At 42.2% G+C, this 21,938-nt stretch overlaps 1 protein-coding gene across 2 annotated transcripts in view; it reads right to left on the bottom strand.

Annotated features, from left to right (window-relative positions):
* Window positions 1–13,447: 13,447 nt before the first annotated feature.
* Window positions 13,448–21,938, bottom strand: part of LOC147633542 (protein S-acyltransferase 8-like) — a 120,318-nt gene continuing 111,827 nt past the window's right edge. For both annotated transcript variants that reach the window (XM_086806646.1, XM_086806645.1), the window contains 2 exons: window positions 14,018–14,520; window positions 13,448–13,872 (listed from right to left, as the gene is read on the bottom strand). In XM_086806646.1, the coding sequence (XP_086662772.1) occupies window positions 13,839–13,872; window positions 14,018–14,520 (537 nt within the window). In that variant the 3' untranslated portion in view covers window positions 13,448–13,838. The remainder of the gene's footprint in view (window positions 13,873–14,017; window positions 14,521–21,938) is intronic.

Raw genomic sequence — 21,938 nt, 5'->3', positions numbered from 1 at the left:
CCCAAATCAGCCCTAAGCTTCATGTTTTGCTCTAATGGTGTCAACATGGGTTTGCATGCTGTCATACCATACTTTGCCAGCATGTCAAGTGCATATTGCCTTTGCACCAGCCATATACCCTTGCTTGTTCTAATCACCTCAATGCCAAGAAAGAACCTTAAATCACCAAGGTCTTTCATATCAAACTCTGTGCATAAAGAGACCTTAACCTCATCAATGCATTTCCCACAATCACCTGTGATAATCAAATCATCAACATAAATGACTATCATCACGATACCATCATGTGTCTTCTTCACATAAAGTGAAGAGTCTGCATTTCCAACCACAAATCCAATACTGACAAGATATCTGCTGATCTTGTCACTCCAAGCACGAGGTGCTTGCTTCAAACCATAGATTGCTTTCTTTAACCTGCAAACAAGAGTAGGATATTTTGGATGTACATATCCTTCTGGCTGTTCCATGTACACCTCTTCTTGCAGTTCACCATTCAAGAAAGCATTTTTTACATCCATTTGATGTAAAGCCCAACCTTTTTGTGCTGCTAGTGCAATGATAGACCTCACTGTAGCCATCTTAGCCACTGGGCTGAAAGTTTCATCATAATCAAGACCATAAGTTTGTGCATATCCTTTAGCGACCAGCCTTGCCTTATGTCTCTCTAAGCTGCCATCTGACTTGCACTTTACCTTATACACCCATTTGCAACCAATTGCATTCTTTCCTTGAGGTAACTCAGCCAATTCCCATGTATCATTTTTGTCCAAAGCATCCATCTCTTCGTCCATGGCTTTCTCCCATACATGCTCTCCAATAGCCTCTGTATAGCATGTAGGTTCCACATGCTTTACCATAGATGTCATGTATGCATAGTGCATAGCAAAATCTCTATATGTCAATCTTTCAACTGGATATCTGACTCTCTGGGATCTCCGCAATGCATGCGGGTCACTCTGTATACCTGTAACTCTAGCATGTGGTGGTACATATCTGTCCTGCCTAGCACCAGGTGTGCGTAAAACAGGTATGCCGAGCTCCTCATCCAAACTCTCAGAACTAGATGACTCATAACCTGTGATTCCAATGCCTTCGACTTTCTTCTTGCCTTTATCCATAGCACTACTCCCAGTGCTCACACTCTCATGCCTCAAACGTCCTGACCATGGACGTACACTGCTACTCTCAGCTTCTGCTGGCCCAGACATAGTAGTAGAACTAGAACTTGCTTGTGATGGCAAGTTCACAGGCACATTAGCTTCAAGTGAGTCAATGACTCCCTCATCTTTTGCTTTGTACCAACTAGCAAGCTCATCAAACACCACATCATGTGAGATGACTACTTGTCTAGCTTGAGGGTTATAACATTTGTAGGCCTTTCGATCCTGTGCATATCCAACAAATACACATTTCTCTGCCTTAGGATCTAACTTCCGTCTTCTTTCATCAGGCACATGGACATAAGCTACACATCCAAAGACTTTGAGATGTCCAATGTCTGGCCTGTAACCTGTAAGCCGCATCTCTGGCGTGCTTCCATGAATGGCTGCTGTAGGTGTTTTGTTCAGGATATACACTGCAGTAGCACATGCTTCTGCCCAATAGTAATCTGGCATGCTCTTTTCATTGAGCATTGCCCTTGCCACTTCACATATGACTCAATTCTTTCTCTCAGCCACACCATTCTGCTGAGGTGTATACCTGCATGTCAACTGTCTCCTTATCCCATGCTTCCGCAAGAAATGCTCAAAAGCTTTTGAGGTGTATTCACCACCTCCATCTGTTCTCAAACATTTAATCCAACAGCCATATTGCTTTTCTACAAGAGCTTTGAAATCCATGAACTTTTCCAGCACTTCACTCTTCTCTCTCAGAAAGTATATCCATGTCATCCTGCTGAAGTCATCTATAAATGTCACATAGTATAGACTTCCTTTGATAGATGGATTTTGTGCAGGGCCCCATACATCACTGTGTACTATCTCAAGTGGCCTGTTACTCATATTTCCTTCTCTAGGAAACCTCAACCTTGCCTGCTTTCCAAACTGACAGGCTTCACAAACATGCATATGTCCATCATATTTGAATCGAGGCAATCCACTGACAATGCCTCTTGTTTGCATGTTCTTTAATCTCTGTATATTGACATGTCCAATCCTCTTGTGCCACATGTCAATGTCCTACACAATCCCATTGCTCTTTGAAAACATGGCTGAGCTCAATTCTGGTATGCCTGCATCCAATTTGAACAACCTTCCTTCCTTCTTGCCCTTGGCAATCAATCTACAGCCATGCTTAAAGTCTTCCACAAAACAGCCATTCTCATTGAATCTTACTTGTAATCCCTGCTCAACCATTTGGCCTACTGATGCCAAATTCTTTGTGATGGATGGTACATATAACACTTCTGACATATTCTTCACATTTCCATCATGCATCCTCAAAGGCACACTGCCAACATGTGTTATAAGATGCTGAGTATCATCTCCTGTGACCACATAACCATTTGTATCCAATGGTTGCATCTTCTCAAACCACTCACCATGACATGTCATGTGGTTTGAGGCACCTGAATCCATATACCATGACTCATCTCCTGCATTCTGAGAATCCATTGTCCCCATAATGTGCTTCATTGCAAAAAGATGATTTGAACTCCCATCATTGTTACTAGTAGATGCATAATTTCCATGTTGTGGTCTTCCATTCCTCACATCATTCTGCTTTTTGTAACAATCTTTGGCCATATGTCCAAGTTTGCCACAATAGTGGCATTCAATCCCATTCAAATTTTGTTGAGGACCTTGCCATCGTCCTCTCCCACGAGCACCTGTTCCAAATCTCCCCCTATGGGATTGAAATCCACGACCTCCACGTGATCCAAATGATGACTGTGAATTCTGAAAATTCTGATTTGATTGTGGTTGAGTAGACCTGTCATTCCAACCACGTCCTCCACGGCCTCGAGGGGTAAATCTCCCCCTGCCTCGAAAGCCTCTAGATGAGTAAAAAGCCTGATTCCTTGCATGCTCATCATTGCTTGATGAGGATGCACCACCTGTAACACTCATACCACCAAGGCCAAGCTTCAATTCTTCCACACTGAGCAATGACACAAGCTCATTAAAGTCTGGCATTCCTCCCAACCTTACTGAGATGGAAGTGTCAAAAGATTTGTATTCTTTGCCTAAACCACGCAATGTGAGAGCAACCAAATCATCATCATCCATTGGGGCATGGATTGATGACAAGGAATCTGCATAACCCTTGATTTCCTGAACATACTCATGTATACTCCTATTCCTTCGTGTTACACTGTGAATCTGTTGCTTTAGTTGTATCTTCCTTGCACCTCATACATTCGGCACAATATACCCCATGCTTCTTTCGGTGTATCTGCATCTTGGATGTGAATAAGCAAGGCATCTGTTACACATATTGAAAAGTAATGCAACACTTTCGAAGACCGCTCTACCCATTGCTTGTGAGCCAGCAACTGAGCATTATTTGGTTGAGGAGGTAGGAATGGCTTCGGGTCTTCTTTCGACACGAGACTCCATAAACCTTTGCCTTTCAAAAAACTCTTCATTCGAAACTTCCACACTTGAAAGTTAGTTCTGTCAAGCTTCTCTCCAACAATCTGTATCGGACCATCTCCCATTGTTGCAAAAAATATAGTAGATGTTCCCTTTTGACAAGTATGCAGGACCTGTAAAGCTTCAAATCTCTCCAAATCACATCAAATGCTTGCAAATTGTGTGCATTTACATCCCACAATGATTCATCAACAATGTACACTCGATCAAAGTTGAAACCAATTGATACTTCTTCACAAAAAATTTTCTGGTTTTTTTCTCGCCAGTAACCAGTCAAAGATTATGCTCTAAATCCTTCAAATCTTGTCCAAATGTAATGATTCAACTTGAACTGGCTTCCCAACACATTGCTACAACATATCTCAGAAGGGTTTGATCAAATTCTTCAAGGTGAATGAGAAACACCAATTTTTGTAGCTCCCTGGTTTGCCTTTTTCTGCATCTGTCAGGTACCACCTCTCACTAAAAATGCTCTATCTCCTTCAAATCTTATCCAAATTCAAAACTTTTTGAATCAAAAGTTTAGCAACTCATAGGACTCTACTTATACCAAAGGAATTAGGCCAATTTGATATAGACAAGGATTAATGCCTTGATTAAAACTGCTCTGTTTCTGGACAGACTTTCTGCAAACCTGCACACCTCTGATAAATTACTTCAATGAGCTCCAAATACATCACATGAGCTGCAACCAAGTATCACAAGGTCTTAGCAATGTCTTTGCTAAACTCCCCAAGCTTTGAATGGCATCAAATGGATTAGAAATGAGTGAATGGCATGATATCTTATGAGACTATCCAGAATTCTGCACAGAGATGCGCCGCCTGCTCTCCTGGGGCCTGTAGAGAAGGGGTTTTTCACAATTGAGTTGATAAACTTCTTAGCAATGACCTAATGCATCATGGGTATGAAGGGTTTGGCTCAATTTTGCTTCAATCTTCCGCATTCGATCCTCCACCGAGCATATGTTCTCTGTTTTTGTAGGGTCCAAAAGACCAGAATTTTTTCTTCACAAATTGCCTGTAATGCATCAATTTTCCATGCAATGACTTGCCCCAAAGTTGCTAATACATGTGTTCATTCATAATACATGAGAGCCTCAGTGTTTGCTTTGCATTTGATCCAATACATTTGCCAAGACACACTCCTTCATAATACATGAGAGCCTCAGTGTTTGCTTTGCATTTGATCCAATACATTTGCCAAGACACACTCCTTCATAAGCTTTCCATTCAAGCTTCAAAAAACAGAAATTTTCTGCTTGCTTTTGCACCTTTAATCTTCTCTTACACTTGCTCTTGATACCTGCAATCCGCAGAGGGGGTCTTGCTACACTTACCAATGGTCCTTAGCTCTCAGATCTGATGCCGATGTGTGCTCCACAGCTTCTCCTTTGCTCCAAGCTCCAATGGCTTCCTTCACAACTTTTTCTTCTTCTTCCCTCTTCTCTCACTCACTCTCACAACACAGCTAATGAGCTCTTGGCTCTGATACCATGATAAAAAACAGAAGCAGGAAACAGCACACACAAGAGAAACAAACCCTAATCCATATCCATCAATCATAAAGAAGGAGAGAAGCCATAGTCACCATCTCTCTCACACACACAAAGGAGAACACAACATAGTGTTATGTCCACACTACAAAGTAAACCTAATGTAATGTCCACACCACACATGACCAGCTGAACGCGGTCATAAACACACCACACGGTATCTATCTACCATACTGTCACTCTGTCAGCACCCATGTGCTATCCTCCAGCTGTATACGAGCTTGATATTTCAACAGGAGGAGGGTTGCAATACATAACGTTTTGTAATTCCTCTCCCCAGTTATTATCAATAAACTTGTGATGTGCATTGAATTCACCAACATATTGTAGCCATTGGGCACTGGTTGTCCTTTCTTGTTGCAGCATGATTGGCCGCATAGTGTTTTTGTCTCCATCATTTTCGGAGATGCTCCTTAGTGTTTTAAAGAACTTTGTCCCTTTCTTCATATTGGGACTCATCAATATCAGATTCAGAGCTACTCCTTGCAATTTCTTTTGATGTTGTCAGCTCTGTTTTTCTTGTGGTAACTGAGGAGTTGGTGTCACTTGTTGTCTCTATTTCAGACTCCTCATCACCATCAGTAGTGCTTGTGTTTGAGTCATCCCACGTGGACTGAAGTTCACTATAAAAATTCCCCTCAACATTAGAAGGTAGAGCATGATCACTCGTAATGGCATAACCTTGGGGAGCTCCTCACCATCAGGTGCAACCCATGTAGATCCTCAGGTTCCCTAGCTACTATTTATTGTAGCCATCATGTGTATCCAATTTAGATCATCTTGAGGCTCAATAGCTTGTTTTTCAGCATCCTTATAGGGTGGGTCCTTCCCTACATTGGTCTCTTCTCTGTAAGTATAGCAGTATTGCAAAGGGGTTGAACAAGTGGTGGTGCCTGAACAATTTTCAAAAATTTATCCACTATAAATAAGATGTACAACAACCCTAATGATGGAATCATTGAATTGGAGGTAGACATGGTCTTAACATCTTTGCCTCTCTCATAAAGGGGCATCTTAAGATCATTTCATACGATTTAGGTTGTTTTAAAAATTCCATGAAAATGAAGGTATGTTTAACTCAATGTTTAAGAACCTTGATCTTTAAATCTCGTAACATCCCAATAGGTTTAGCGCGACAGTCCTGTCAGCCATTTTGACAATGATATCTAAGACTTCTAGAAGTGGCTTGCCCATCTTCTCCCATCATTTCTTGATGATTATGCTCACTCCTACACCACCATCTAGGACTCCCATTATTGTGATGCCCTTGGTGATGATTGGTAGTAATGCATAGACTCAACACCTTCAAAGTATTGTCCTAGTTTATTAAGTGGGTTTCAACCATAGATTTGGTATTTTCTTCTTCCATTGGGACTGTTGATTTGGGTACAACTCAAGATGTCTCCATTTCAACCCCTCCACTTGATGAGGTATTCCAGCAAAGAATAGCTGTGCAACACTTTTTCTCTAATACCTTGTTTGTGAGGCCATAAAATCCAATAATTTTGGGGATGTTTAGTGGCGAACTAATGACATCCTTTCCATAAAAAGGTGTCAGTGAGACTGAAAAATCCATCTCCGAGATGGGCTCATGGTTTCCATATGGTAATTATCCCTTAAACTAGTCAGGGATCAAACTACGAGTGGTGGAGGCCTCAGTCTCTTCCATGACAACATTGGGCACATCTAGTGGTTTGTGAATCTTAGTAGTAGATGTTAAGTTACTAGGGTGCATATTATTTGAGACTCTCACTTGCTTGGGAGATTTCGTTCAAGCTCCTCTTCTATTTTTGTAACTAAATCACTAAATTCTTGGACTTTAGCAATCTTCTTCTGAGGGTTAGGATAAGAGCCAAGTTTCGTCATGTGATTTAATTTCAAGTATTACAGACTCCCCTGGGGTCTCCTTTGCCATTCTCTTGGTTTTGGGTGGTATTTCCCTACCAAGTTCATAAGCCTGCATAGGAAAGAGAAAGTTGGGAAACTAGCTTAACTCCCCCTTTCCCATCCACTACATAATAGTTGGGATGAAGCTCATTTGGGTCCTCAAAGAGGTGTGGAATGGGTTCGACATCCACCTCTAATTAGTAGGCTCCTCGAAGCTTACTAATTATGCATGCCTTTTGATAGGAGTTGTTACTTGGGATGCTCAACTATTGCTTGATTTGTTACAAGATTAAGGGCTAGTGTTTGTTGTGATGCCACAGCAAGGCTAGCCGTGGTCTTGTTGTGTTGGCAATAGCGTGTAGTCGTGTTTGGTAATCTCAAACTTTATGACGATAGCGTCCATAAAAGCTACAATTACCCTTGTAAACGAGCTCTTAAAATTGGACATTCGTTGGTGGTATGTCATTGACGGTAAATGGAATACCGATGGCTCTCTCCTTGGTTATATGTGTACATTGTCCAAATCTTTTCTAGTATTCATTTCCTCTTGGAGGGCTTTGGAGAAGTTAGTCGAAGAAGTCATGTCCGCTATGGTATTATCTTTAGCTACAGGTTTTGCAGTGGTGTCGCTAGTTGACATAACAAACTTAGAATCTGAAGTTCTAACTCCCCTTATCATTAATTTGAATGGCATTAGTCGTGGACATTCTCCTAGGTGGTGATACATCTAATAACCAAACCATTATAGATATCTTCATGTTTAATCCCGTGGATAAATTGATCAAGCAGTTGATTGTTGGTAAAGCACTCATGTAGAGCACACTGAGAGTTCAAATGATTGAGATGACTAATAAAGTCTCTCATTGACTCATCTTCTTCTCTCGCAACTTTGTGTAACTGTGAAGCCACACTCCACAAATCTCCCTCATGCACAAACTATTTTAGGAATTACCTTCAAAGACCGGTAAAGTTTAGATGTTCTTCAACCCTCAGGGTCCAATACCAATCACCAGCCTTGCCATCTAGTGTAAGGCTAAAGCCACAAGTGGGTCATCAAATTGGCCAATCAAGAAACTACCTGAGCATTGGGTTTGATATGCTAATTTAAATTGGGCCTAAGGTATATGATCTCATTGATAGTCTTTCCAAAGTCACAATGCCTCCATACTTAAGTGCTATTTTGAGAATATCGTGGGTCAAGAGAGGAATGGTGATCCATGGTTGGAGAGAAACCTGGTGCAAGTGCAAATAGATAAAGGGTGATAAAGTTTGATTCCCACACTTGGGCATCTAAGACAGTTACACTTCGATGTTACTTTTAGACACTACCAAAAGGACCAAGGGTGCATTTGTGGGAGTTGAGATGTAGACATTGAAAACATTCATAGTGATTGAGCACATAAATTGGATACATAAGCTAGAGTGATTAATATTGGAGGGATCTACTTCTATGGGGTACAAAGGTCAAAGAAACAAAATTTCACCCATCTTCAGGTTGAGCAAAGGGACGAAAAATTAAGCCTAAAGGAGGAATAATAGTCAGTGGACCAAGTTTACACATGATTTTGGTGGAGCTACATGTGTAAGGACATCATCAAGTTCATCAAAAGAACCGCCATCATGTACAAATTTCTAAGGTGATAAAGATATCAATTTGTTTGTACTTGGTGGTTGTTCATGATAAAGAGGATAAAGGTAACACTTTCATTGATGCATTGCCCAAGGAAAGGTCGGATTTCTTATGCAAATTTGAAATTTCTTTTTCAAAACTATTGCAAGGCGAGTTTTTGTTGGAGTGTCAAGAGGATCAACTTACAGCTCAAGGAGTTCTTCACCAAAGGCCACAAAATACAATATGAGTTCTAGTCAACAAGAAAAGATAATTACTTAGGTTAATGAACTCTTGAAAAAGGTTTTTATTTGACTAATTAGTTCACCTTATTGTCTTGCCAGTTCTATTGGTGCAAAAGCTGAATGACACTTACCACATGTGTGTGGATTACTGAGCACTCAATAAGATTTCGCCAATTAGTTCACGTCATTGGCTTTCTGGTTCTGTTTGGTGCTAAAGAAGGATGACACTTAGCACATGTGTGTGGATAAAAGAGCACTTAATAAGATCACCATCTTGAATCAATTTTCCATACCAAGGACTGATAGTGGTAAAATTCCATGATTTTTCCTACTTTAGTATAGGACTGATTTCAAGAGGGGCTATCATCAAGTTTAAGTTGTGCCACAAGATGTACACAAGATGGCTTTCCAAACATCACTCGAGCTTTATTATCCCTTTTGGGTTGACAAATGATACCACTACTTTTAATAGCATGATGGACATCATATTTTTTTACACCTTCATTGACATTTGGGTACTCTTAAGGACAAAAAAGGAACATCGAGGTCCCCTTGTCATAGTGTTAAGAAGCTTTGGCAACCTAAGCTAGCTACATTGATGAATGGAAGAGTAAGTTCTTTCTTATAAAGATCCGCTACTTAGGTCATGTAGCAAAATGGATCTAGTAAAAGTTAAGGGTGGCCCTAGTTACACGACACCACTCATGCACTTCATATTTTCTTGATTTATGTTTATATTAAAGGGGATTTATTAACGAACGCTTTCCACATATTGCTTCTCCTCTTAAATGACTTAACAAAAAAGAAGATGCTTTTCAAATGAACACTTGAGAGAAAATATTTTAAGGTCATGCGGGAATTGCCTACATCATGTCTATATTACCAATCTATTGTGGAGTGTGACGCATGAAAGCATTTCATTGGAGAGGTTCCCAATCACAAATTTCATACTATTGCATTTGAGTGTTGATGAATTGGTGGTGGTTCATGTCTTAATCACATTGGAACCATTACCTTTTAGGGACATGTTCTTTGTTAAGACTCACCACCAAAGCCTTTAGTATTTTCTTACCTAAACAAAGCTATCAAAGAAACATATGAAGTGGGAAATTTTCTTGTATATGCTTCATTTTTAGAGTATACATATGCCAAGAAGGAAGAACATGGAGGCATAAGTTATATAAAGGATATAAGTTTCAATGGTCTCCACTGCATATTGTCAAGACTTAGTTCTTATTATTTAGATGTTGACTTTGCACCTATTTGGGAATTTTTTTCAAGAAGAGTAGGCAAAAATCATCTCATTTAGTGAGGGACAATATCTAATGATAAAGAAATAGTTATGTGCAGTTCGAAATGTTAGACACAAAGTTATGGAGTTCTCCTTATAGAGGCATATTACTCACTACATAAACTTGAAGTAAAATTGATTTTCGCCAGCAAAAGGAGATCGAGCAAAGGGTGAAGCTGGAGCGACACAAAGCACAAGGTTACTCTAGCCATCGCCAATTTCCTTTCAGCCTTAGAAAATATAGCAAAATGTTAGATGTTGACCTTGCACCTATTCGGGGAGTAGGCAAAATCATCTTACCGGGTGAGGGAAGGATACCTTATGATAAAGAATTAGATATGTACGATTGGAAATCTCCACAATGAAGTTGGAGTGACACAAAGCACCAAGGTTACTTTAGCCATTTGGGATTCCTCCCTTTCAACCTTTGAAAATATAGCAATGGATTTTATGGACTTATCAAGGATGTGCCTTGAGAATAATGTCATATGGACTAGTATTGATAAAACTCTTGACACACTTTGAGCACTTTACATTGATCTACAAGACTACCAAGATAAAACAAATGGTATTAATCCTTATGGTGCAAGTGTTTAAGCATCATGGTATGCCTCACTCTATTGTTAGTGATAGTGATTCTATGACTACGAGTCTCGTCTAATAGAGGGATTTCTCTAGTAATATGGGTAGCAAGCTATATATTTCATCCCTACACAAACAGGTTGATTGAAATTGCTCAATCTCATCCAATAAAGGGCTTTCTCTAGTAATATGGGTAGCAAGCTATATATTTCAGCCCTACACAAATGGGTTGATTGAAATTCCTCAATCAATTGTTGGTGATAGAGATTCCAGCTATATATTTCAGCCCTACACAAATGGGTTGATTGAAATTCCTCAATCAATTGTTGGTGATAGAGATTCCACAACTACGAGTCTAGTCTAGTAGAGGGCTCTCTTTGATAAAAAGCTAAACTTTCTTCAACCTACCATCCCTAAACAAATATGTAGAGAGAAATTCTCAATTGTTCATGATAGATTCCATGACTAGGAGTCTAGTCTAGTAAAGGTCTCTCTTTGATAATACATGTAGCAAGCTAAATATTCTTACGCCTACCATTCCCTTAAAAAAATGGGTAAAATGAAATTCTAACTTATGTGTTGGATTTGCTACAATTTTGTGTTTTCAAACAAAAATAAGCATGAAAGAAGTATCTACCATTGGTTGAGTTTCCATACAACCAGACGGTACATGCTTCTGAAACTATTTGTGGAATCTCAATGTGTTTCATGAAGAGTTGTAGACCAGTTTGACGCCTTGATTGTAGTATTGGTGCATTTTGCAACTACATTTAGTAATGGCTTTATATTGGTTTCCCATTTGTGACCGAGTCAAGATTTGGACTTCTTATCCAAAAGCTTAACATAAAGCTCTTGAAGATAGGAGTTTTCCCCAATAAATGGTTTATCATGATTAATGGCTTATTTACATGTTGGTTGGGAAATGAACTCGTAAATTTAAATTGCTTTTTCAACAAAACCATCGCCTAGATATAAATGTCCATTGATTTGGGAAGATAAAAAATTCCCCAAGACGAACATGCATAAAATTTACCTTATGGTTCACTCTATACTTCATTGGTTGGCCTCTTGGGTTTTCCAAGAGTAGTAATAAAAACAAGGATGTAGAGAGCTATCATTTGAGGAGTTCCCATTGGCACTCAAAAGAATTGATCATTTTTCGCCCATGCCTAGAACCATGCACTAGTTTGGTCGCAATCATGATGGCACGAAGGGCTTCTTTAGATGTCCCATTGAGGTGTTTGACTAGTCTCTTTTATTTTGAGAATATGATACTACGTGTAAAATGCATGGATAAAAGCGCACATACACATACTTGTGTTTGAATTAATTTTGTCTTTCATCGTGTTGGTTAACACTAGTCTTGCATAAACCCCAAAGCATACAAAATAACAAAACGTTTCTTGGTTAGCATGTGTCTATGGGGGGGACTACACTACAAAACTCGTGGTTATAAAAAATTATCAAAGGTGATATAAAAGTATTGTGGTAAACTTGAATTTTAATAAAATGTGTGAAAAAAATGTCTTCAATTCATGGAGGATACATGTCAATGCACATATACAAATAAAGATTTTTGCTTTTATATCATGGTAAATATTTGTTTCCAAAGACAAATTTGAAAGTTAAAGCTTTGGTGCAAAAAAAATCCAAATGGCTACAATGGAAAAAAAATTATACATGATATTTCTTTTCAACTATTACCTTGTGTTGCGAGCATTTCCCTAGAAAAAACCTTCTTATAGTTCGAGAGAGAATGGATTTTATGAGTCTCTCAATGCCACAAGAACCGAATTTCTTAAACTAAATCATTGGGTTCTATTGAGACATGCTCCTGTTACACTTCATGTGTGTCTCGAGCTTTGGGATAAGGCACCTTTGGAAAAAAAGATGAAAAACGTTTAAACTATGATCCTCTCTTTTTCCATTAGTCCATCTCCAATTCTATATTCTTGTAATTGAAGACTATAACTTACATTCTCACACTCCTAGCTCGTTATGGAGACCCATAGAATGTGTAATTCCTGAGTACCTCTCACCCAAATAGGGTAATCCTCTGCCAACGTGAGTAAGCGTGCTGAGGATTCCATAGGGGTGCATCTTGTAGATTATACTTGTCCTCCTACGAATATATCTACCAAATGTCATATTTGATAGCAAGTCTTCTTCACTTAAGACATGCAGTGCATGAAGGGGTTTCTTTAATTCTCGTGTTGAGGGTGACAGAAGTGCCACATTGGGGTGTTTATAGGTGTTTCTATATTCCTTGTATTGAGCGCGATGGCAGGACGACATTAAGCTTCTGCCATCCGTGTTTGAGTTAGACAGTATATCAGCCACATAAAAGACATTGAGACCTCTGTAGATCTCACTTCTCCTTATCTATCAATGAAGTATGCAAGCAAATCTATGTATGTGGGAGAGTGGACACCCTTATTTCACTCTAGTAGTGCTCTGGACCTCACCTGAAAAGCCTTCCTTTGTGCATAACCAACCTAGTACTTGCTCGAACAGCGTTTTGGTGGCCAACTGAGCTCATCCTCCACTTGTCTCAGACTGCTGCTCAACCTCACACACAGGACACTGTCAAATGCTTTGAGAGTGCACTCTATAAAAAGATCAGTCCACTGCAGGATACTGAAACAAATACACAATCTTCAGCTCTACATTAACATTTGGTTTGTAAAAAATGAGCCTAGTTATTAAGTAAACAATCAAGTATATTTTCTGCTTCATAAAAAAAGAGGTCCGAAGAGTGGTCTCCTCATTCACACTGCTCATAAACTTGGCCTGAATGTGTGAAAAACACAAAACTTAAGATTGCTGGGACGACTACTTTATTGGAGACACTACCAACTTCGAAAAATACACCAAACTCACAATAAAATACAAGCAGCCACAAAAGAGCAAAATTTTGCCCGTGTGTTGCAACTTCCCTGGCCTAAAGTAGCAGGCAGCTTGCCAAGCTAAACCATTCATTCCAAGCCATCTACAATAACAAGGCGGCTTGCTGTGAATCCAGGGAGCATTAAATGTGGGCAGCAACAACCTGCTTTTTTCTCATGGAGACAACTCACACTCCCGTGTTTTCAGAGCTTTCATTAGGCCTGTCAAAACCAAGTCCAATTATATGAAAATCTAGGACTAAGTGCACAACAAATCCTTGAACTTCAAAGCGTTGGAACTCAACATGTGCATACTACACGTGATATATGTATGCACACAAATACACATAGTTTGAGGGCATTAAACCTTTCTGGTGTACTAGCATTGTTGCCATTGAATCGACTACTCTCTGTCTTTCCAACAGCTAGTGCCAAAATTTCCGGTGTTATCTCCCAACTTCCACTTTTCCGGCCCCAACTCGACCTTCTCGGGTGAGACCCACTTCTAGCATCCGAAGCTTCTGTTGGGAGGGGCCGACCCATAGCATGGGCCAAAGCATCATCAAAAGAGTCCTTTACTTCCAAACCTAAGTCACTGACCCCGCTTATCCTTCCTTGTCCTTCATTAGCATCAGGAACTCCAGCTTGCCATGAGGATTTATTGCCAATCTCTAACTCTCCACCCCTCTGGCCAGTATGCTGAGGATTCACAACTATCTGACCCGATGTATCCAGCTGCACCTTTGCACGGAAATCATTCTTTGAAGGCTCAACTGGAGTACAGAAAATTGCAAGAAAGTTCTGCATGATTCCCAAGTTATAGGGGTTCACTCTAGTCTCATAACGGTATCTGAAATTCTCGTAAGTAGTCTGCAATCAACATAAAAACCCACTATTTAAGCCAAACTTAAAAAAAAACTATTGTGATAAAAGTGGCTGCTGTAATACCCTCATCTGGGGTTGAGCATAATCTTCTTACACTCCGACTTTTAATACGACTAAACAATGTAAATGGCACAATAGAAGCCAAAGAAGCAAAACTGAAAATGATGTCAACTCCTGCACTGGGGACGGATTGCGCCCACCCCCACCCGCACAATCATATATTATCAAGGAGTATTTTTTATACAAGCTGCACCGGCACTTTGTGCCACATTTCCAATAACAATAGCAATGAACACAGTTACCAAACACGTGTTTGTGTTAATGCCGAGTTCGAATCCAGGTCTAGGACCAAGAGGTCCTGGGTTAAAAACCCCACAAGGTGCTTGCTCGGCGGCATCGTCTACAAGCGGATAAAAAAAAGTGCCTACAACGATTACTACTGGACGATCTTCGGCCTAAGGCTAGTTGGAAAAAAAGAGTCTACAAACTCCAAAGAGCAGCCACGTGCTCTCCAATCCCCAGTGTTGCGTGCTATCCTCCACCGATTTTCATGCACACACATGCAAACAACAAGCCGAGAAATAGAAGAGCGAGTTGACCATGCACACAGATGTAGAATCGGGGTGTCCAGACAAGTCTTCACACAAACCATCTTCTTCACGGGCACCAAATGACCAGCCAAGAGTGAAAGCATGAGGACCAATATTTTCCACAAATAACTCTCTTCCTAGTTGGCATGAGCACCTGTGCATGAGTAGAAGGTAAAGTTTACGGTGACAGAATGGTGCACAGCGGATAGAAAATGATGTTAGGATCAAATCCACCACCTCATCAAGAACTGCTCTATGACCTGAAAATGCAAGTACATCAGTTCAGCCAGCAGGAACAATGATGTCAAGGAACGCCGCACGGATACTGGCATCAGTAGGTACTGTCACAGACGGGCACGTGAATACAAACTATTTGCCAAGACACAAGAATCTTTCAGCATCCATCACATCATAGACATGTTCCAATACATCTGTCACAAATATCAAGAACATATACATCCTGTAAACACCAAAAGATAACCTTGCACATGACGCAGCACTAGGGGTATCTTTATTACCAACAGAGTATTTTCTTGTACAAGATGCAGGTGCCCATGAGTTCATACTCCACCAGCAGCACCAGATTCAAACAAATTAGTGTAATACAAAAAAGAAAACAAACCCTTGGTCACCAACCCAGGCCAACAACAACCGCTCTCTTGATTACCGCGAAGCGCCAGATTGATTACCCTGGCCCCTGTCAGGCCCACCCGAGTGCTAGTACGTGATCACACGCTCTAGCTTAAACCTGTCTTCACAGCTGTTTGCACAACCAGCTATGTTTCAAGCTTTGTGGCCACCCGTAGGTTCCACCAGATCAGACAATAAGACGACCATACTTGCCCCGAACAATGTCCTCTGTGTCTTCGTGACTGAATACAGCCTGCATACTGTCCAGACAGTCCCAAAACAGCAAGTTAACTGCCATCTGGAGTCCTGTATACGAGTCGACCAGCTGTCTAAGGCCTTGTAAGCAATTCGACCAGAAAATAGAAAGAGAAACCCTAGTCAACCAGCTGTCTAAGACCTATAAGCAATTCGACCAGCAGATAGAGAGAGAAACCACAGTCGACCAGCTCTGTAGCCACTGTTTATGAAGTCGTCGACCAACTCTGTGCTCCCTCCACGTGAAATCATCATGCCAAATTTTGCCCTGGAAGTCTGTAGAATCACATGTGTGTGTGGCTTGCCTTGTCCAACACGCCAGGGTTTCCAAAAAAGCAACTTGTGGGCTTTAAAATAGCTCCCCAGCCTCTTTTAGCAACTCATGGGTTTCTGGCCATGTGCCCGGGTGCCCATATTGACATTTGGCCTCGGTACATTATCATAGTCCACCCTAATGTGAACTCATTTATAACCTAATAAGTTTGTATGCCCAGATTTTAATGAGTTTGAACCTGTAACCATAAACTTTAGTAAACAAGGCAATAATATTTAAATAAAGTTAAGTGTACACACTTACCACCTGCGAAACGCACAAAATCACACCCTTGCCAATGAGGTGATAGCTCAAGTGGTGAAGGGGTGAAAAATTGGTAACTACGGGAAGATCTTGGACCAAAGGCCAGTCGAAAAAAAAAAATCACCACCTTAGTCCCAGACAGGTGTGTATATACGTCTCCACAGGGTGTCTAGGTGTCCCCGATGCCCGTGGACTTTCACACGCAAAAATACCAAGCAATGTCGAAGCAACAAAACAAGTACACATGCAAGTGCATTTCATAGGCAGATGCTTGTGCACAATAATTTGGATTAAATCTCCCAACTTGCCATCTTGTACACCAAAATAGTCTTGACCACGAGCGCCGCCCATGCAGGATCCAAGTACTCACAGGAGCAAATACCTTTCTATGAGTTCACATAACACTCACCAGGTTTACCACCCTTCCATGAGTGAGTCCATCATGCTCTTGGATGCTCCCGAGACAAAATCCTAGAGATCCTTCCGCATGTCCCAGCTTTGGAGGATTTTTTACATTCCCCCGTGCTTCTAATTAGTTGCCCGCAGTTGAAAAGCATCCATATAGGTAGTAAGGAGATCCGGGTACTCCTTAAAGTAAGCCTCATTGACCCATTCCGCATCAAGTGCTCAATAGTTTCTAAATTTGACAAGATATCTACAAACAAGCTTGCCACCAACAGCTTTTCGTTCTTTGTGAAAGAAAAGCTGCAAGATCTCATCCACCTTAGGTGGGTCTTCCACTACCGGCTCCACCAGCTCAGGACCAACATACAGTTTCAAGAGGCTGATATGAAAGGCGTTATGTATCCGCCAATGATCTGGTAATACCAATCGGAAAACTACCCCATTGATCTTTTCCAAGATCTGAAACGGTCATAATACCTCCAAGATAGCTTTAGATACATGTCCTCTTTGCCTGTCTTCTTATGAAGGTGAGCTTTTTGGAATTTTAATAAAACCCAATCACCCTCCTTGAATTTGAACCGTTTCCAGTGCTGCAGCTTTCTTATGCTATTCCTAGGATCTCTGTATCACTATCCTAACCTGTGAAAAGGTAGTGTCCAAATCCCTGACATATTGATCTGCTGCAAATATTTCATCCTTGGTGCGTAGAATAGGAGGCAAAATAACTTTTCCATAAACAATTTCAAAGGGCGCCTTACCTGTAAGAGTATGCACCATATTGTTGTAAGCAAGCTCAACAAGTGGTAAATATTTCTCCCAATCTGATTTGCAATCAGAGAATAAGATTTCACCAAATCAAGCATTGCTAAATTTGCAATTTCACATTTGTCTATGGATGATAAGCAGAAGATAAATTCAATTTGGTTCCCATATTATCAAATAGAGCACGCCAAAAGAGACTAGTGGTGCGAGGATCACAATCTCCGACAATCATCTTTGGCATGCCATGATGCTTGAAGATTTGGGCCAAAAATATCTTTGCCATATGCTTTGGTTTTATGCTAGCCCCATCTACTGCTCACTGGACTCTGAGTTCGTACTAGAGATTGAAGATTTGCAGTAAGATTGCCGCATGGCACATCTGGAGGGCTCAATGCAGTGAAGCCATTAAAGGCACCCACACTCTGTCTGCGGAGTCCACGAGGAGCATCTGGCTCGACATCATTCATACCCCCCATGGATAGTGAGCTCTCCTGAGCCACTGGGGGAAGCTGTCTGAATGCAAACCAATCTCCAAGAGACCTAGCCTCAAAGCTCCCCAAGATACATGAGGCCGAGCCCCTACCATGTGACCACTCGATAAACAGATAAGGGGGTTCCAAATCAAGGGCTCTCAAAGGCGCTCCTCAAATGCTACGGGAACTAACTGCTAGAGGGCTGGCATGAGGTGATCCCAAGCTCGTAATAGGCTGGCTACAAATCCATCCTCAAAAGCTGGGCTAAAGCCGCAGGCCCGCATCTCTGTGAAGATCCATCTAGTGCTCTACGGCCAAGGGGCCCCCCATGCTCGGTGTATAGGCTGAAATCTTGGCCAAGAGGAAGTCCTTTCATGGATCGTCGCCTAGAAGTAGTCTCGGGTAGGCCTCCCATCGTTGCCAACCCACAGAAAATTGCCGATCAACTGCTGAACCCGATCAATACAAGCTCGGGAGAAGGCCCAGTAAGAAGTGATGTACCACATGGTGGCAAGAACAACTTGGTTCGCTACCACCACTCGGCCGACTAAGGAAAGCCTTGTTGAACTCCAATATAGAAGCTTCTTCAAAAGAAGAGGGGCTAACTGCTGCTCTGGGGAGATATCGATACCCACCTAGCATCCACAATAATGGATTGGAGTGCCCCCCAAGATCCACTGGAAAGCCTCAACTAGACACCAAGTCGGGACGGTTGGAGAGCCAACCCAAAATCCACACCACTTGTGCCAGTTGATCTGCGCTCCTGATGCGCAACAGAAGATCTCTATCACCTCTACAAATCTCTGAAGATGCCCCATATCTCCGGATAAGTATGTTGAGGTGTCATCTGTGAACTCTAAGTCTAGCAGCTTCTCTTGAGTACGGATGGGGAGACGCAATCCCTGGAGCCCAGTCTCCTGAGTTGAGAGAAAACACCTCATGGCCTCGGCGACGAATAAAAAGAGAGAGTGTGCTATAGGGCAACCTTGCCGGACCGAGCGAGAAAGGGAGAACCAGTCACCTTTGGCTCCCTGGATGAGAACCTCATTGTGAGAGGCCGGGTAGAGTCCGAAAACACCACAGATCCACTCCTCCAGAAAACCCATCTCTATCATAGGCTTTCTCGAAATCGAGAAAGAGCACAATGAGATCCTGTTGTCCGCATCTTGGCTAAAGCTATCACCTCCCAAAAAGTGAAGATGTCCAGAATGTCCGATCCTGAACAAAACCTGTTTGAGTATCATGAATCAAGTAGGGGAGGACGGGATGATGGCCTTGGCCAAAAAATCTTGTAGGTGGTCCCGAGGAAGGTGATGGGTCTCCACTGCCAAATCTCTAATTTGTCACCACCCTCCTTCGGAATCAAGTGAATCAGACCCTCTGAAAGCCTCTCTAGCATGGCGCTCGTCATCCGTGGTCATAATCTCGTTGAAGGCTGCTCAAAGGCCGCCTTCCATGAGATCCCAATGACGAAGAAAAAATGAGGCTGGAAGCCCGTCTCCTCCCGGGCATTTTCCCCTAGGAAAATGCCATCAAGGCATCCACCAGCTTCTCAGCTAGGAAGGAAGTCAATAGGAAAGTCCGGAGAGTGGGGGAAACCACCTCTCTCATGTGCCGCTAGACCCGCTCTCACGCATCCACCACCTGTGAGGATAATGGGCACCCGTTTTTTGAGAAGGGATCTCAAAAAATTTGTGGATATGGCTCTCACATTGGGGGGGGGGGGTTCAAAAACAATGGCAATAGCCAACGAGGGGAGCTATACAATCTACAAGGATTGGATGCTATAAGTGAATTTAAAGAGCTGCCGTATATAGTGAAAGCTGAAGTAGGAAACTGGTCGACTGCTCCACGACCTACTAAACAAGGATAAAACCTAATATATGGAAAAAAAACCCCAATACACTGAGATGCACAATATTCTAACACCCCCTGTGCATCTCTTAGTGAGCAAGAGTATGAAGAAGATAAACTGATGAAGATGCAACCATGGACCCTCCAATATTGCAAATACAGGAATCACCTTGGAGAGAGCACCTGCCGACTTGTTTCCTCGAAACACAATGCCACCATGAACAACAAAGAACTTTGCTTGGCTCTGAATCCCCACTCCAAGAATAAGATGATGAGCTGCTGGACACACTGCGCCCATTATCCCCTGACACTGGACGGTGAACACATCACGTCGCAAAAACTCGAACAATGAACTCGGAACAGATCATGTCTATAGTCTTTGCTACACCAAAGATGACCTTGTCTTGCCAGATTTTTAATGCTTGGAACTCCAATTCACAATTTCCATGCACCAAAAAATGGAGCTGCTACCAGCTCCCTATCCTGCCCACAAGCCTCCTCTAGCTAGAAGCACATGGGGGAAACATCATGTATACTAGAGAAGTACACCATCTTGGTCCTCCCGAGTTGGAATCGCCCTGGGAGCCCTAGATGAGTTACTAGAAGTATCTGAATCACTGTCTCGTGTCATGTCTTTGCCCTTCTTCTGAGATGAAGACTTGCCCTTGGTCTTGTCCTTCTTCTTGGACAAACAATCCTTAGGCAGATGTCCTCTCTTCTCGCGTGAAAAGAACCGACTCCGACCTTTCTTCTGAACTGAAGTAAGTGCTTGATCTAAACTATTAAGAGACCCCCTGATCTTACCCTGAGAAACGAGGATAGACTCGTTGTCCAAGAGAAGGTCATCAAAATCCAGTTGAGTGGTGGTGACCTGGCATCTCAAAGCCTGAGAAACCACATCATACTTTGAGAGAAGCTTGGTGAGAATAAGTGTAGCGAACTGAGCAAAGGCCAAAGCAGCACCCATTGCCAGTGGATAACCTTGGCCTTCATGAAACGATTGCATAGAACTGCCAACACGAAATAATATACCATAGAGTTGCCCTTGCAAAGTTATTTTTTTTTTCCGAGAAAAGATTCTCTCATTAGTTATATAAAAAAACGCTCGTAGGGTTACAAAAGAACCTCTCCTGCTCATAAGAAAACAGAGCAGAGATCCAAGCAAGGTAGCTAGGGAGACTCTCCCTAGGTGCAAAAAAGTACAAATATCAGTACAAAGAACTGAGGGGCTATATCATACAATAGGAGGGAGGAAAAGCCAAACAGGTGGCCTGTAGTGCCAGTGGGGGGAACCCGCGTGTAGGGTATAGAAGGGGCCGTTGCGCCAAGTGGTGTGAAAGGTCTGGCGCCGCAAGATCGCCTCATCCGAGTCGCCCTGGATGCGGTCATACTGTCCTCGCAGGGTGTGGATCAACTCCTGCCAAATCCCCCAAACAGTCTCTGCTGGTGGCTCCAGTCTCCCCTCAAAGGCCCTGAAACACCGGGCTCTCCAAGTGAACCAGATGGTGAGGCTGCTGAGGAGCTCCCATCGTAGATCCCTCTCCTGTGTCCAACTGGCGAACGAGAAATCCGGTGAAGGAACAAGGCGAGGCTGGCCCCTAATGAATCTGATGGCCTGGCTGTCCTGCTCCGTCTCATATCCCAGAGCAGGCCCTGACGAAGTCGACCAAGCAGCGGCACCGCACGTATACATGCCCTCTGGAGAGAGGGGGGCCAGAATGCACAGCATCCGCAGCCAAATCTGTTGCACTTGAGGACAGTCCCATAGGCAATGTCTCTGTGTCTCCAAAGGGTGGCCGCATCGGACGCAGGCCGCCTGAGACCACTGTAGACAAGCCAGGTGCCAATTGCAGAGCC

Source organism: Cibotium barometz, chromosome 12, assembly GCF_041138505.1.
Source record: "Cibotium barometz isolate CiBa-2024 chromosome 12, ASM4113850v1, whole genome shotgun sequence".
Taxonomy (NCBI): Eukaryota; Viridiplantae; Streptophyta; class Polypodiopsida; order Cyatheales; family Cibotiaceae; genus Cibotium; species Cibotium barometz.
This window is presented reverse-complemented; position numbering and strand designations above follow the sequence as displayed.